This window comes from Theobroma cacao, chromosome 1 (genome assembly GCF_053813885.1).
Source record: "Theobroma cacao isolate CCN51 chromosome 1, ASM5381388v1, whole genome shotgun sequence".
Lineage (NCBI taxonomy): Eukaryota > Viridiplantae > Streptophyta > Magnoliopsida > Malvales > Malvaceae > Theobroma > Theobroma cacao.
In genome coordinates this window covers 4,074,718-4,090,467 of record NC_142639.1, presented here as the reverse complement: position 1 = coordinate 4,090,467, position 15,750 = coordinate 4,074,718, and the positions used below count along the sequence as shown (strand labels likewise).

General features: G+C 35.7%; 3 protein-coding genes across 3 annotated transcripts; all 3 read left to right on the top strand.

Annotated features, from left to right (window-relative positions):
* The first annotated feature begins 2,379 nt into the window (after positions 1 to 2,379).
* On the top strand, positions 2,380 to 8,713 carry LOC18611381 (P-loop containing nucleoside triphosphate hydrolases superfamily protein). The gene is made up of 15 exons (XM_018114357.2): positions 2,380 to 2,842; positions 2,972 to 3,043; positions 3,139 to 3,255; positions 4,015 to 4,103; positions 4,342 to 4,486; positions 4,586 to 4,681; positions 4,968 to 5,059; positions 5,247 to 5,495; positions 5,570 to 5,720; positions 6,029 to 6,091; positions 6,170 to 6,406; positions 6,816 to 6,920; positions 7,001 to 7,114; positions 7,317 to 7,919; positions 8,167 to 8,713. The coding sequence occupies exons 1-15, from the start codon at positions 2,795 to 2,797 to the stop codon at positions 8,389 to 8,391; spliced, it is 2,406 nt and encodes an 801-aa protein (XP_017969846.2). The 5' UTR covers positions 2,380 to 2,794; the 3' UTR covers positions 8,392 to 8,713.
* A 101-nt stretch (positions 8,714 to 8,814) lies between these two features.
* On the top strand, positions 8,815 to 11,516 carry WDR5A (Transducin/WD40 repeat-like superfamily protein). Its single transcript, XM_007047605.3, has 2 exons — positions 8,815 to 9,931; positions 10,936 to 11,516. Exons 1-2 carry the CDS (start codon positions 9,251 to 9,253, stop codon positions 11,227 to 11,229), a joined length of 975 nt encoding a protein of 324 aa, XP_007047667.3. The 5' UTR covers positions 8,815 to 9,250; the 3' UTR covers positions 11,230 to 11,516.
* Positions 11,517 to 11,846: 330 nt separating this feature from the next.
* LOC18611379 (pentatricopeptide repeat-containing protein At2g34400-like) lies at positions 11,847 to 13,163 on the top strand. Its single transcript, XM_088809617.1, has one exon. It carries the CDS (start codon positions 11,847 to 11,849, stop codon positions 13,161 to 13,163), a length of 1,317 nt encoding a protein of 438 aa, XP_088665743.1.
* Positions 13,164 to 15,750: the final 2,587 nt, after the last annotated feature.

The following is a 15,750-nucleotide window of genomic DNA, read 5'->3' as shown; positions in this document are numbered from 1 at the left end:
ATTTTTCACGTGAAACCCAAACCAAGTGTTTTAATCGGGTAGTTGGTGTGCAGATGCCTCCTTTGCCTCATCATACATGGTTTGTGAACTGAGGTAGGTCCCCGCATTGAATTCATCATGTCTCGTCCAATGATTTATCAACAAAAATATGACAAATATTAGTTTTATTTATTTATTTTCTAATAGTTTAGCTTTAAAACTAAAGAGTATTTGCGTATCTTATTTAGATCATAAACACAGAAGTGAGGGCCAACTGTCATATCTGATGAAGGAGGGGCAGACTAAGGAGGAGAGGATCGAAGATGTAATCCACCGATGCCATGAAACAGTCAACGCCAATTGTCTCCTCACTGCCTCATTAATCACTCATCAATATCAATCACCTAATACTAATAACATCCTCCCATTTGCCCACTTCTCATTCACTTACATGCCATGCACATCTTCCAGAATGGTTTGTCTTGTAACTTAATTGTCACGTTTTCCAGATATGCTTGCCTGCCAGGGTTATGGTCTCTCATCATCCACCCCACGGCAGTCAATAATTTGTTTGTCAGCCATGGAAGCCTTGCTCCATCCTTCACACTCTCAGGTCGATAGGGGCACCCATAATTAAGGCATTATTATCCTCACGATAAGGTTTAAAGTGTAGTTCTACTACTTCTCTTCCTGTATTTCAACAAAAGGGTAACAAGTTTAATATTACTGGATAAAAAATTTAATAATGTTGTTGAAAGTCAATAATGGGTTGGAGTACTTGACAATGATGCTTTTCAAAGAGAGATAGCTTTAATGGAGAATGATGTGATGAACTTTGTAATTGGTATACAGTCCCCAAGAACGCATCAGATGCATTCATCTACTCTACCTAAAATACTAGGCATATTTCCCATCAAAATTGATGTGCAAATCCAAAGTACATTACTCAGCAATGATTCTGAGCTGGGAGTGGTCCAAACTCTCAGTTATTTTTGGACTAATAATAATGAATGCTTACAAAATTGTAGATGTATGCATCTACATATGGATACAAATAATAATAATAATAACAACAACAAAAATGTTAGCTATCATTAATTGTACAATAATTAGTATAATTAAGGTTAATTCCTTCTAATGTTTGAATAGATTACATGATTTAATTTTGAAATTTATTGCTTGAATTTTGCTAACCCGAGACAACATTTCATTAAACTTAACAAGATATTTTGAGTTAAAGCGTATATTAAATTTAGTGAAACAAGTTGAACTTTAGATGGAGGGCTTTAAACTTGAGATTGAAATGAACTAAACAAATGTGAAAGGATATCTAAACAAATGTGAAGGGATATATAAACAAATGTGACATAAATCAATAATTAAATAAAGAAAATTGATTGTTTGAAGATAACAAGTTAGTTAGTTAGTTAGTTAGTTAGTAGTAGTAATATTTTTTATATTAAGCAAATTTCTACATATAAATAGCAAAAGATGGAAACTTAATTAAACAGCTCATGTTTTTCAAAATTTTAACTTTTATTTGAATCAAATATTAAATTGACATGACAATATCTCACCTACCATATTTGCTTTTCAAAATATTAAATTTTAACATTTTACTTTTCAAAAAAAAATACATTTTACTTAAAAAACATAATATTTTAAAAAAATTTTAAATTATTTAAAAAATTAAAATAAATTCTTATTCTTCTATTACATTCAATTAAATTTATATATTTTTATTTTAAATTAAATAAATTTATTCAAAATATTATTTATTTTTTTATACTTACATAATATTAACGTAAATGATGAAAAATATCACTATTCTATATAACATGTTAACATGACACGTCAACACAAAATGATTAAAAATAACAAATAATATTTTGATTAATTACAATCATTAAAACTCAATTAATTAATTAACTTAAAATAAAAATACATAACTTATTAAATTTAATAAAAAATAAAATTTTATTTAAAATTTTTTAAAAACTTTTTTTAAGATATTATTTAAAAAAAAATTTTGATTCATCGCAACCACTCAATATTAACCCAACATATTGAAGACCTAATAGATTCATACACCAAAAGTAAAGAGAAAAAATAAAAATTTCCAACTACAATTTACACGTGTGCATGTCCACACTAAAAACCTAGGTAGCATGTCACTGTCTTAAATCTAAAAACCCTCTTCTTTTCTTACGCCAAAATCATTTTTTGTCCCGAAAGGTGAAATTTCTCGTGAACACTTTTCCCCAACCAGACCAAACAACCCTCTTAACCTTTGCTTTTTTAACTAAATCGAAAATTACTTCTCTATCATCATTGTCGTTATTAAACCAACGGTCACGATCGTTCCTACACTCTTTCACCTCGTCTTCTTCTTCTTTTCAAATCTTTTGTCTCCCTCCTATTCATTTACCTCGTTTACAGGGCACTTTCCTACACTGCATCAACTCCATTTATACCGTCACGACACTCAATCTTTTTCTCTAATGCGGCTCCTTCTCTCCCACAAATTTCTCCGCTTCAGTTGTTTTTTTTTAAAGTTTATTTATTAAAAATTAGCATGACCTTTAATAAAATGAGAAATATTCGAATTTCTTGAAATATTCAAATTTCGGTTTTTTTTTCTCCCAAAAAGAACAAGAAGGAAATACATTCACAAAATCCGCGCTTCTTGGAGACTTGTTTTGAATTTCCGCTGATGTTTAAGGTTTTTAGCGACGAATTTTGCTTAAAGAAAGCTCAAGATTGTAGAAAAAAAAAATTGCTTTTCGATTTAGTTTGAAATCGATGTGGTCAAAAAATGCCGACGATTAGAGCTCCTGCTAAGAAGAAAACTACGACGTTAACGGTTAGTTTTCTCTTGCTTACGTTGAAATTTACTCGGCGCATTTCATTTTCTTTCATTCTGTTGGTTTTTTTTTTTTTTTTCACAGCTTTCATATCTTCATGATCTTTGCTTTCTCTGCACCTTTTGCAGGTAGCTGTAAAATGTAGACCGTTAACTGAGAGAGAGCGCGGCCGTGACATTGTTAGAGTAAAAAACAATAAGGTAAGCGGTAAAGTTCTTCTTTTTCTTTTTCTTTGGTTTGTTTTTTAATTTAGTTTGATTTGAAAACGTGAAATGAGAAATTTGTGACTTTGAAGGAGGTGGTAGTGTTGGATCCTGACTTATCAAAGGACTATTTGGATCGCATTCAGAACCGAACTAAAGAGAAAAAGTATTACTTCGATCACGCCTTCGGTCCTCATTGTACAAATTTGGTACGTTTTATTCTTTTTTTTTTTTATTTTTTTTGAAGCTTGATGGTTAAAAGCTTTTGTAGTTTTTGTAAATGGAAAATTTTTTAGGCTGTAATTTAGAATTTAGAATTTGAAACAAGAAGTGTAGATTTAAATTTAGTGTAAAATGTGTGATAGAGATCATAAAAGCGTGATTTTTCATGATTGCGACTCAAATATATGAATTTATTAAGTATTTATTAGTATATATTATCGTAATAATGTCTGTGAAAAAGCAAATCCAAATCCATTCTCCCAAATTCATGTTTTGAAATGGAGCAATGATATAGTCAAGGAGCAGTTCCTGAAAAAGAAAAAAAAATTGAATATGAGAAGATGATAATGCCTTTTGTTGGCCATGTAATTCAGGATGGTTCTAAATTTCTCATAATTTCTATTGGCTGCATCCGCAATGTATGATTGTGTGCTTATTTGTTGATTTTTTGAAAGAAGGTTTGGTCTATAGGTATGGGGGGCTCCTATTGTGCAGGGTCCTTTTAATTTCCCCCACATGGGATTGCTCTAAAGTCTAGTATAAAGAATAAGAGGTGATAGTTTGAATCAACTGGAGCTTGGTTAGTTTCATATTAACATTATTGTGTTAGTTACTGCACCATGGAAAAAATTCAGTTTAGAATGCTCTTCTTATTTTCTGTATTTAAATAGAAGGCTGTTTCAAGTCACATTACCAATTTTGTTTATTTCATGATCTTTTTATCTAATTTGGTTTTGTGTATCCAGGATACATACCAAAAATGTATATCGACTATAATCTCTGGAGTTGTACAGGGTCTTAATGCAACAGTGTTTGCCTATGGGTCAACTGGAAGGTACCAAAAAGTTATATTGATATATTCTCATAAGTGACTAATCATCACTGGCATAAATTTCAGAGTACAAAAGATTTTGCCCAAGATTTACCAACCTCAAATTTTCCCCCAAAACAATGTAGTGTTGAGGCAACTTAGAGTTTGAATAATTTTCTGATGCTTACTTATCTCTTGTGATTTTTGCATCTATAGATCAGTCTTTCAATTACAAAAGTTTGACTATTTTATGCATTCGCAGTGGTAAAACATATACAATGGTTGGGACACAACGTGATCCTGGACTCATGGTTCTTAGTTTGCACACAATTTTTAATCTTATTAAAAGGGACAACAGCTCTGACGAATTTGAAGTTACTTGTTCCTACCTTGAAGTCTACAATGAAGTAGGGAATAGAGTTTTATCAAGATACTTATTTCTTTCCTTTAGTATATTCATGTTTTGTTATATATGTTATTGAATTTTCAAATTCTCATGTTTTTAGGTTATCTATGATTTACTTGAAAAATCATCGGGTCCCTTGGACCTTAGAGAGGATCCTGAACAAGGAATAATTGTTGCTGGGCTAAGATGTATTAAGGTTCAGCCTCTTATCTATCTATTCAGGCTACTGAACTGTATATATAAAATCTGGGTGTTGTTTAGCATGCAAAGCATTAATTCTAAGTCTGTAGGTTGGAGTGGGTCATTATTGATCAAAGTTGGAAAAGAGCCCACACGAGAACATTTAAAGGACTTTATAATTTTCTCTTTTAGAGAAATTTTAATCATTTGTTTTTCAATTTTACATTATTTTATTGATAGTTTATGGTGAGTGCTATGATCCTGATGCTTAATGGTCTTTGGTGGTTTTTCTCCCTCGTCAGGTTCATTCGGCTGATAAGATTCTTGAACTTCTAAATCTGGGGAATAGTCGAAGGAAAACAGAAAGCACAGAGGCTAATGTGACATCATCAAGGTAAGGATTTGTTGATTCTCGCTTTTGATATTCCTCTTTCATTTTGGATTTTCTCTAATGTTGCTCACTTTCATATTTTGTTCTCACTTTTCAATGTGCTAAATCATCTATAGAACTCTGTTATAAAAATTGTTTTATATTTTCTTGAAGCACTCATCTCATGATAAAGTTGTCTTCATCCAACTAGATCACATGCAGTCTTGGAGATTACTGTGACAAGAAAACAGAGAAACAAATATAGAAATCAAGTCATGCGAGGAAAACTTGCACTTGTGGATCTTGCTGGCAGTGAACGAGCTTCTGAAACAAATAGTGGGGGCCAAAAGCTGAGGGATGGAGCTAACATTAATCGTTCACTTCTTGCTTTAGCAAACTGCATCAATGCTCTTGGGAAACAACAAAAGAAGGGTCTTGCCTATGTTCCTTACCGCAATAGGTATCTGTTAATAGCTATTGTAGGTATAGTAGCCTGAGTCCTTTCCGCTAATGCAGCTATTGGTAATTTTGCAGTAAACTAACACGGATACTTAAAGATGGTTTGAGTGGTAATTCTCAGACAGTGATGGTTGCTACAATATCTCCAGCAGATGGTCAGTATCATCACACTGTGAATACCCTGAAATATGCAGACAGAGCAAAGGAAATAAAGACGCACATCCAGGTCAGGCTGAATACACTTTTTCAGAAGACAGTATTTATACTTCCCTAGAACATAAGATTGTGCAGTGTCATGAGGCTTATTCCATTTTTATGCATGTAACACTTTTCAAGGACAAATTCTATCAGTTCTTCAACTCCACAGCATATGCTAGATTATGCATCACATTTATTTTGCCTGTTTTCTTGCTGTATTTACCTTTTCTTTTTCCTCAGGTCAAGAGTAGTAAGTTCTTTAATTATGCTGTATTATCAAATGCCTCATTGTCTTTTGTTTTTTCCTGCCTTTTTTTTTTTTTTTTGCTTTTTCAGAAAAATATTGGCACAATTGATACACATGTATCAGATTACCAACGAATGATTGACAGTCTTCAGGTAAGCTTTTTGATGGGTTTTGGTTGAGGTTATAATTGGTTGCAATCTTATCTTGTGTAATATGCTGTTGGTGTATAGATTGAAGTTTGCCGATTAAAGAAAGAACTAGCAGAAAAGGAATCACAGTTGAGTGTCAAACCAGCTGACAAGGCTGCCGATGATGAACTGTCTTGGTTAAACATTTTGAGCCAAGAAATCAGTGAAAACGTTCAGGAACGGATAAACTTACAGAAGGCACTATTTGAACTTGAGGAAACCAATCTTCGAAACCGCACTGAACTCCAACATCTTGATGATGCTATTGCAAAACACCAGGTTAGACATTGAGGCTGCCGCTTTGCAACTTCTTGCCTATATTTTTAATGAGTTGTGCTTGTCATTTTTGTCTCTTCTTCCATTAATGTTTCTTGATCATGGAAAATGGCAGTTTCCTGTTGCTTCTTGACAATATTCTTTGGTTATCAAGATAGAAGTGAAAGTAAAGAATGTTTGAGTTATTAGTACTTTCCAGTTCCACCCATCCAATCATTGACCCACCGAACCCACCAAATGCCGTCACGACTTGAGAATACCCTGGTCAAAGTAACAATAACATATGACAAGCTTTTTTTTTTTTTTTTTTCTAGTTTTCTTCCCCTTTACTAGTCTGTGGTGTGTAGCTGGTGGTGGGTGGATTTAATTATCTTTTTTTATGATATTCATTTTTTTTAACCCTGTGTAATAGGCTACTGAAAATGATGGTACTGTTGTTGAAGTTCTGAGAGTAAGGAGGCAAGATATTCTTGATAACATCCGTGACAATGATGAGGCTGGTGTTAGTTACCAAAAGGTAAACTTTGCTGCTACAGAGGCTTATATGGTTAAAATTCCTTCTGCCTTCTAATTGTGTCAAGGATAATCTTCTTGTAGGAAATTGAAGCAAATGAAAAGCATCGCTGCCAACTGCAAGATATGATTGATGAAGCCATTAGTAACAATGGCAATAAAATCTATTTGCGCATACTCAGTCAATACAGACTCCTGGTGAGTGGACAGTGAATATGTCTTAAGTTTACTTGTGATTAACTTTGTAGCCTTTGAAAGTTGACTTCTGGTACCTATCTACTGACTAAAATATAACTGCAAATTGCCACTTTGTTCAAAGATGAACACATTGTGACAACTAAAGATAGGAAATAATGGCTTATGCCATGAAAGTCTCATAGTCTTCTTTGCATTATTGTAGGGGATGACTAATACTGAGCTTCAGTTTGAAATGGCAATGAGGGATCAAATAATTCACAACCAAAGAGAGGCACAAAGAAATCTTTGGAACTTGCTCATGGGTTTGGGACTTGAGGAGAAACAGATACTGGACCTTGCTGCCAAGCAGGGAATAACAATTGAAGACTGGGCAATGACACGCTATCTGGGGCTTTCAAACAGGGAGCAGTCACCTAATTTAGCATCTGGAGGATATCCTCCTCTCACATACGGTCTTTCTATAAGCCATTGGCATTCAAGATTATCTTGCATCTATCCGAACTATCAACATATTGCTTCAAAGTCTTTTTCTAGAGGGCGCTGGGATCTGTCTCCTACTCTTTGCAGGGAGGAGCACCGCAGTTCCTACTACTTACTGGCTCATGATAACTCTCCACCATATGTCAGGTTTACCAAGAGTAGTGATAACTGGGTTGGTGGTCCAGTTTCATGGTTTGGGACTCCTGATAAGGTTCCTCAAGATTGGCGTAAATCATATCCAGAGATGAAAAGTCCTGCTTCATCACGCAATGAAAGCTCTCAGTTAGCTCCAGCTCTCGGTGCAGCTTTTGGGCAGGGGCAAAAGGTATCATTCAGTCATTGCTAACGGGTGTTTTTGAATTATATTTTCCTGTCCTTGCTTGTTCTTCCTGTAAAGAGGTTGTTAAGACTATGAGAAGTAGATATTTAGAATACCACAGTGGTACCTTATTTTATTTCTTGTTCTTGTTTATTACGCGTTTTAAAGTTCAGTAACTTCTATTTCATATTTTTTATTTTGTCATTATCCATTTCCATATTAACTGTCTCTTAACCTATGCTCTGTTACACAGGACACTATTAGGCAAAATCTATTCAACAAGGATCCTCATGTTGGAATGAGTGGCAGTCAAGACTCGTTCAGAAGAGCAATAGACCATGGCACTACAAGCAATGGTTTTTTGGGATTTATCCCATCCGAACAAGGCTCAAATCAAATTGTCCAAACCCCCAAACCCTCAAGCCATCTAGGCCTTTCCCGCATTCCTTCATTTACTTCCCAAAGTCCCAAAACGTAAGCATTTTTGTATAGCCCTCCCTCCTGTATTTTGTACCCTTCCCTCCCTGTCTTTCCATTTTTTCATTCTTTTCTCCTCAATAGTGTACATAGATGAATTTGTCTTTGAGAAATTGCTCTCAGGAGGAATTGGTAGGTAAAATTTTTTGTTTGCATGTGGAGAGAAGACCGGGGAGTTTGCGTAAGGAGTTGGATACACGCTTACAACCCAATCTGCGGAATGTAGTTATTCCTGTATCGGTATGTCTGGTAAACAAATGCGTTCCTATCAAGTATACTTAAGTTATAATATAATAACAAGCAAACTCAGTATTAAATGTTCATCAATTTATTTAATGAATTTGAGATTTTATTTAGGATAAATGTTCATCTATTGAGGAGACCACGACCGAACCAAACGATCTTGCTTTTCTCTTTCTTTTGCCCACGACCGAAACCATCTTGTTAATGTTGATGTTCGTCTCCGAAGCAGTCAGCTGCCATATGAGCAGTGCGCCCGTCTGGCTCTTTTTTCGACAACAGCCCGGATTTCACTCGAATCGAATTTAAGGAAAGAGTTAGAGAAATTATTAGATCAATTTTTTTTTATGATGTCAGCTGTTGCACGTGTTTACATTAAAAAAAGAAAAAGAAATTAATATTTATTCATAAAAAAAAAAAAAAAAGAAAAAAAAATTGCCGAGAGGCCAGTTACCCGCCTAATCAGAATTTCAGGTTCAGATTCGACATACACCGATCGTTCTAGAATAAGCACATCTTTCTCACTGCTTAGTTTACTTCACTTTTCACAACCTTAAACCCTCCCCTAAGCCCTCTTCCCTCTAAATTCCCATAAATCTTAGCGATTCCCCCCCAAAATTATGTCGACAGAACCAACGACCACAACAACCACCACCGAACCCTTCAAACCGTACACTCTCTCCCAAACCCTAACCGGCCACAAAAACGCCATCTCCTCCCTCAAATTCTCCTCCGACGGCCGCCTCCTCGCCTCCTCCTCCGCCGACAAAACCCTCCGTACCTACTCCCTCTCCCCCGCCGGCAGCTCCACCACACTCTCTCCTCTTCATGAATTCTCCGGCCACGATCAAGGCGTCTCCGACGTTGCCTTCTCCTCCGACTCCCGCTTCCTCGTCTCCGCTTCCGACGACAAAACCCTCCGTCTCTGGGACGTCCCCACCGGCTCCTTAATCAAAACCCTCCACGGCCACACCAACTATGTCTTCTGCGCCAACTTTAACCCGCAATCTAACATGATCGTTTCGGGTTCTTTCGACGAAACGGTGCGTGTTTGGGACGTGAAAACGGGCAAATGTTTGAAAGTTTTACCGGCTCATTCGGATCCAGTGACAGCCGTTGATTTTAATCGAGATGGATCCCTCATTGTTTCGAGTAGTTACGATGGGCTTTGTCGGATTTGGGATGCTGGAACTGGACATTGTATGAAGACTTTGATTGATGATGAGAACCCACCTGTTTCATTTGTTAAATTTTCGCCTAATGGGAAATTTATTCTTGTTGGGACTCTGGATAATACTTTGGTAAGTGCTAAATTATGGGCTTTTCTTTTTCTTTTTAAATTTTCTTGAATGTATGTTAGTTTTGGTGATGTGGGTTATGATTTTCTAAGGTTTTATGTTGTTAATGTTGGTTTTTGAAAGGTAGTATATTTGTTTACAATTCAGAGTGAGTGGATACTGATATGGAACTATAAAGTTTAAACTAGTCGGAGGCAATATTGGGGTGCTTAGGCTGGAAATGGAGGAGCGGCCGAAGCATTAGAGTACTTTGGCAGCATCATCTATCAGAGTTTCTCTTTTTAGTTATATTTTAGTTCATTAGTTTGTTTTCCTTTCTTTTCTGTCACTCCCATTTTCAAGTCTATTCTCAATGAGAAGCATTTCAACATATGTATGTATGTATGTGTATTGATGAGATGTTCAAGACCTTGCGCTAATAGTTAATGGTTGTGGAATTGATGGATGAGTTATTTTTGTCTAACATCTTACTAGGTGCTACTGAAAATGATTGCTTGCTGGGAAAAATTGATAGGTCACATATTAGTATTTGTGTAGATGGATAGAGCATGTGTTTGAGAGTCGCCACAAGAATTGTTTGTTTGTCATACTTGACTCACTTGCAATGCAGTTTCAACCTTGCCATCATTCCTCGTTTATGCACCTTGCTTACAGTTTAGGTGCTACACATTGTTGGAAACAATTGTTTAGATGAATTATAATTGGGTTGTTTTATTTCTCTATCAATTGACTTTGCTTAGAGCACATAGAGGGGAGTTTCTGAATGCAGTTTCCTAGGCAGAAATTGTCTTGCATAGTTATCTTATTTGTGAGTTCTTTTATATGCCAATTAAGATGGGTTTGAAGTATTTTTTGATGTTGTGTTAATGATTATTTAGATATTTGGTGTATTTCTGCTTGGTATCCTGTTTTTCCTTCCTGGTGTCTTTGTTCTTAATTTTATGGTAGATTATTCAAATATTCGGTATATTTGGCATACTTTTCTCATATTTATGTTATAATTGCAGAGGCTTTGGAACTTTGAAACTGGGAAATTTTTGAAAACTTACACTGGCCATGTGAATTCAAAGTACTGCATTGCATCTACTTTCTCTATCACGAATGGGAAGTATATTGTTAGTGGTTCTGAAGATAACTGTGTATACTTGTGGGAACTTCAGTCCCGGAAGGTAGTTCAGAAGTTGGAAGGTCATAGTGACGCTGTTATTTCAGTTGCATGTCACCCCACTCAGAACATGATCGCATCTGCTGCACTTGGCAATGACAAAACTGTTAGGATCTGGACTCAGGAGAACGAATGATCTGCTTTGGTAATGCCAGTTGTTTAACATGATTCAGCTTGAGACACTGGTGAAGATTTTGATTCCAGGGTAGGCCAACTTGCATGCATGGCATTCTTCATCATACCTGAATTCACTAATGATTATCTTTCAGCCTCTGTATCCACTTAGCACCCCTTTGAGATCATGTGTTAAAAAATTTGTTTTTATTTAACTTTTTTGGCCTTTGGGGATCACTAGACTAGTAGCTTCAAATGAACTTGTTTGTCCATAATTGTTAATGTATCTTTTGGCTTTAAGGGTAAGAACACTCTCGACCCTCTTCTCTATCTCATTTTCTCCTCTAAGTTTAATATGGTCCATTTAAAAGGTAAATTCTATTTTATGGACTGATTGTTTTTAAGGCGGGAGATTATACGCTGGCAAATCCTTGAGAAAACAGGAGATAATTTTCAATAACTAGGTAACATCTTTTCTGGTTCTGGCAAATGTTATGAAGGCATTTCATATATAACAGAACTCAACAGCCGCCTAACACTTGAAAGTTGAAAGTTAGAATTGGATTTTATAGCTATAATTCTTTAGAGTAAGGTGTTCCTGAAGATATTAACAAGTTTTGGAACTTAGACATTCCCCATATGCTTGTTACTACCCGTGCGGTTGGATTCCATTTCGTCCGTGTTTCCACAGAGTTGCCTTTGCGTTGTGGCAACAAATGTTTCTCATGCTTGGCACGCCATTTGTTCGACAAAATTCCCCAAAGAAGTGGTTTTCAACTGTCAAAAGGTAACGGTTTGACAGAAAAATGTGAAGTCGTTGTTAGCAATGAATCTGCTGAGCCTTCCAACGTCCCTCAAGCATTGCATTCCTTCTGTAAAAAAATTGCCTCTGGAACGAAGCCGACAAGGTTCCTTCTTTGCTCTGCTCTCAGCTCCTGTACAAAAACACAAAGCTGGCATCTTGGTTTACAACTTCATGCCCGTATAATTCAATCCGGGTACGAACAGAATTTGATTTTGAGCACTGTACTTGTTGATTTCTATGCAAAATGCGAAGCAATTTTTTATGCAAGAAGAGTATTTGATAGCATGAAAAATCATGATCAAGTTTCATGGACCTCGATTATATCTGGATTATCTCAAAAGGGTCATGGAAAGGAAGCCATTTTAATGTTTAAGAAGATGTTTGGTACTTGTATTAAACCTAATTGTGTTACTTATGTTAGTGTTATAAGTGCTTGTACTATGCTAGAAGAGGCATTGGAGGAGAGTGCATTGCTTTATGGGCATGTTACCAAACTTGGATTTAATTCAAATAGTTTCGTGCTTAGTGCTTTGGTTGATTGTTATTCAAGTTGTGGAAGAATTGATCAGGCTGTGTTGTTATTAAAAGAGGCCACAGAGTGGGATAATATTCTACTCAATTCAATGATATCAAGTTATTCTCAGAATTTATATGGTGAAGAGGCTTTGAAATTGTTTATCAAAATGAGGAAGGAGAATTTGAGACCAACCAATCATACTTTAACTAGCATTTTGAATGCTTGCAGTAGCCTAACTGTTGTCAACGAAGGAAGACAGCTGCATGCTTTGTTTACTAAAATGGGTTTTCAAAGCAACGTGTTTGTGGTTACAGCTTTAATTGATATGTACTCCAAGTGTGGCTACGTTGAGGAGGCTCGTCATGTTTTTGATCAGACAGTGCAGAAGAATAGTGTGTTGTGGACTTCAATGATCATGGGTTATGCCCAGAGTGGGAGGGCTTCTGATGCATTGGAACTCTTTGAGCATCTGGTGACCAAAAAAAGTAATGTGCCTGATCATATTTGCTTTACTGCCGTATTAACTGCCTGCAATCATGCTGGGATTTTAGACAAGGGGATAGAGTATTTCAATAGAATGACGAGGGATTATGGCCTGGTTCCTGAGCTAGAGCAAATATGCTTGCTTCATTGACCTCTATGCCAGGAATGGACTCTTGAGAAAGGCCAAGGAGGTGACGGAGGAAATGCCTTACGATCCTAATTATGTCATATGGAGTTCCTTCTTGCATTCATGCAAAGTTTATGGTGAAGTAGAGCTTGGAAGGGAGGCTGCAATAAGCTTTTCAAGATGGAACCACTTGATACAGCCTCATACGTAACACTTGCACATATATATGCAAAAGTTGATCTATGGGCTGAGGTAGCTGAGATTAGGAAGCTGATGCAACAAAAGGGACTAAGGAAAAGTGCAGGTTGGAGCTGGGTTGGAGTGGATAACATGGTTCATGTTTTTTCAGCCGGCGATCCAACTCACCCTCGATCCCAAGAGATCTATGCTGAATTGGAAAAACTGATACCAGGCTACACAGAAACACAAGTATCACAGTTTGAGTCAGGGTACCATTGATGATAATCTATTATAAAGCTCAAGAGAATTGTCAGGGATTGGCAATTTTTAGTTGGCTGTGGAAAGCTTCCTAAACTTCATCACCATACAACTAGAAGCAGTTACTGCAAACATAAATCAGGTCTGTCTGAAAGATTTAGGGAGCTAGAGTTCTGTGTTCCCCTTTGAAAAGAAACGCATTGCAATACCTGAAATCAATTTGTTCTTTCTTTTGAGTTTTGATCGATATGAAATTTTGCATTCTAGTCTTTGGAACTCAGAACATAAGGTCATACAAGAACTGGAGAACTTAAAACTCTCTTTCTTTTTCTTTTAACATTTTGAAGCACACGCTCATTTCTGAACATGCCAATATGCCATAAATCATACCAATTGATAAAAACTAGGTTGGTAGGAAAATTTGACTAATTTCTTCTTCTTTTTCATTGGTTAAATTGGATGACTTAAAGCTGTTTTCTCTGAATCCCAAAAGGAAGAGGGAGGGGTGGGGGCAAAATACAAAAGAAAAATGGAGTTGTTGCTGGACCCTAGATTGGGACTCTGTTTATGTGGATAGTGGATACCCAAGAACATTGCAAAATTGCCAATAAAAGAGGAAAGAGGGTTGAGGATAGCCCTTGGACTTGGAGTTGGACACCAAATAAGACAAAATAGTGTTCCAAAGAAGATGTAGGCCAATGAAGTGCCAGGTTGTCCAAAGACAGTACTATCCACCAACGAGCACAAACGACAAAACAAACAAAAAGGGCTTTAGCCTTTGGGTCGAGCAACCTTTGTGCCCATTCGTGCGGATTAAACAACCATCTAATTTCACCCCCAAAAGAAAAAAATAAAGCTTACCAAATTCTTTGTTTATTTTTAATAGAAAATTATTATCGAAAGATATGCATCTAGCTCTTCAATCTTTGAGTAGTACCTAATCTAAAATGGTTCATCGACTCTGTTTCTTGTCTTGTTTTAAGGAACTTTGGTACCTTTTCACAAAGGCTCATGTGACTTGCATTGATCAACAAGAAATAAGGGGTCATACCTTTTCTTTTTAACAATTTCCTGGTTTTTACTTATGAATTTTTACCTCTTCGATAGCAGTATACAAAGAGACTGATATTAAGAATAGACTAAGTAAAAATAGTGTTAATGAATAATAGCAATTTTTTTTACTAGTATAGAAAAAATAATACAGCAACTCAAACTTAGAATTTTACCCAAAATTGGTTTGCTATTTATCATTCAAATTCAAGTTAAGACCAACATTGACAATTGCAGAATTGTTATAAACTTATTATTATCTGGCTCTTTGGGATCTGTTTCGATACCTTCAATGTGCAATGCCATTAATGCATGCATCCAATATTGGGAATGGCAAAACCCCTCATTAAAATAAATTAATTAGCCTTAACAAAAGTTCCTGAAATGCACATGGTTAATGTGGAATGCCAGGTTTGTGCAAGTTCTTGTTTATTCCAAATTAAAAGTTGTAATTTCCCATGTGGGTCACTTTACAACATTGGATTCAAATTGAAGCAAAGGTCAAATAATCTAGAAATATGTTACAGTTTGCAGAGTTGCAAAGCTCATAAATTATGACCAATGTAAAATTTTTTGATAGAGTTTTAGTATATAAAAATGAATAACAAAAGAAAAACTATCCCAATTTTAAATTTGAAAGGAACATTATTAATTCTAGTACGAGTACAAAATGAATGATCAATAGTCATAATGATAATGACCTTAGTTAGCATTCTTGAATTTTTCATATATTTATTTACTGCTTTAAGCCTTATAACTAGGACAAAACTTAAGGATTCTTTCTTGTAATCTAACCCTTTCATTTTTCTTAAACCATGTATTTGGATCATATGATTGTTCTTTAAATGTGGCTTTAATAAGTAGATCCTCTAGGCATTTTCCTTTTTCTTTGGACCAATTTGGCGAGAAAGATATTGGCAATTTGGCATTGAATTAAGAAATGGCCGCAAAGATCATGGAGATCAGCAGGTGGTTGTCCGCAATCTTTTATACCAAAAAATAGCAAGTATCTTGGGGATCTCCCACCAATTAATTAATTTCCATTACATTAGAAACAAAAGACAATGATTAATTACCTTATTTACAAAAAATAGTAAAAGTCATTTTCTTTTTCTTTTTTTTT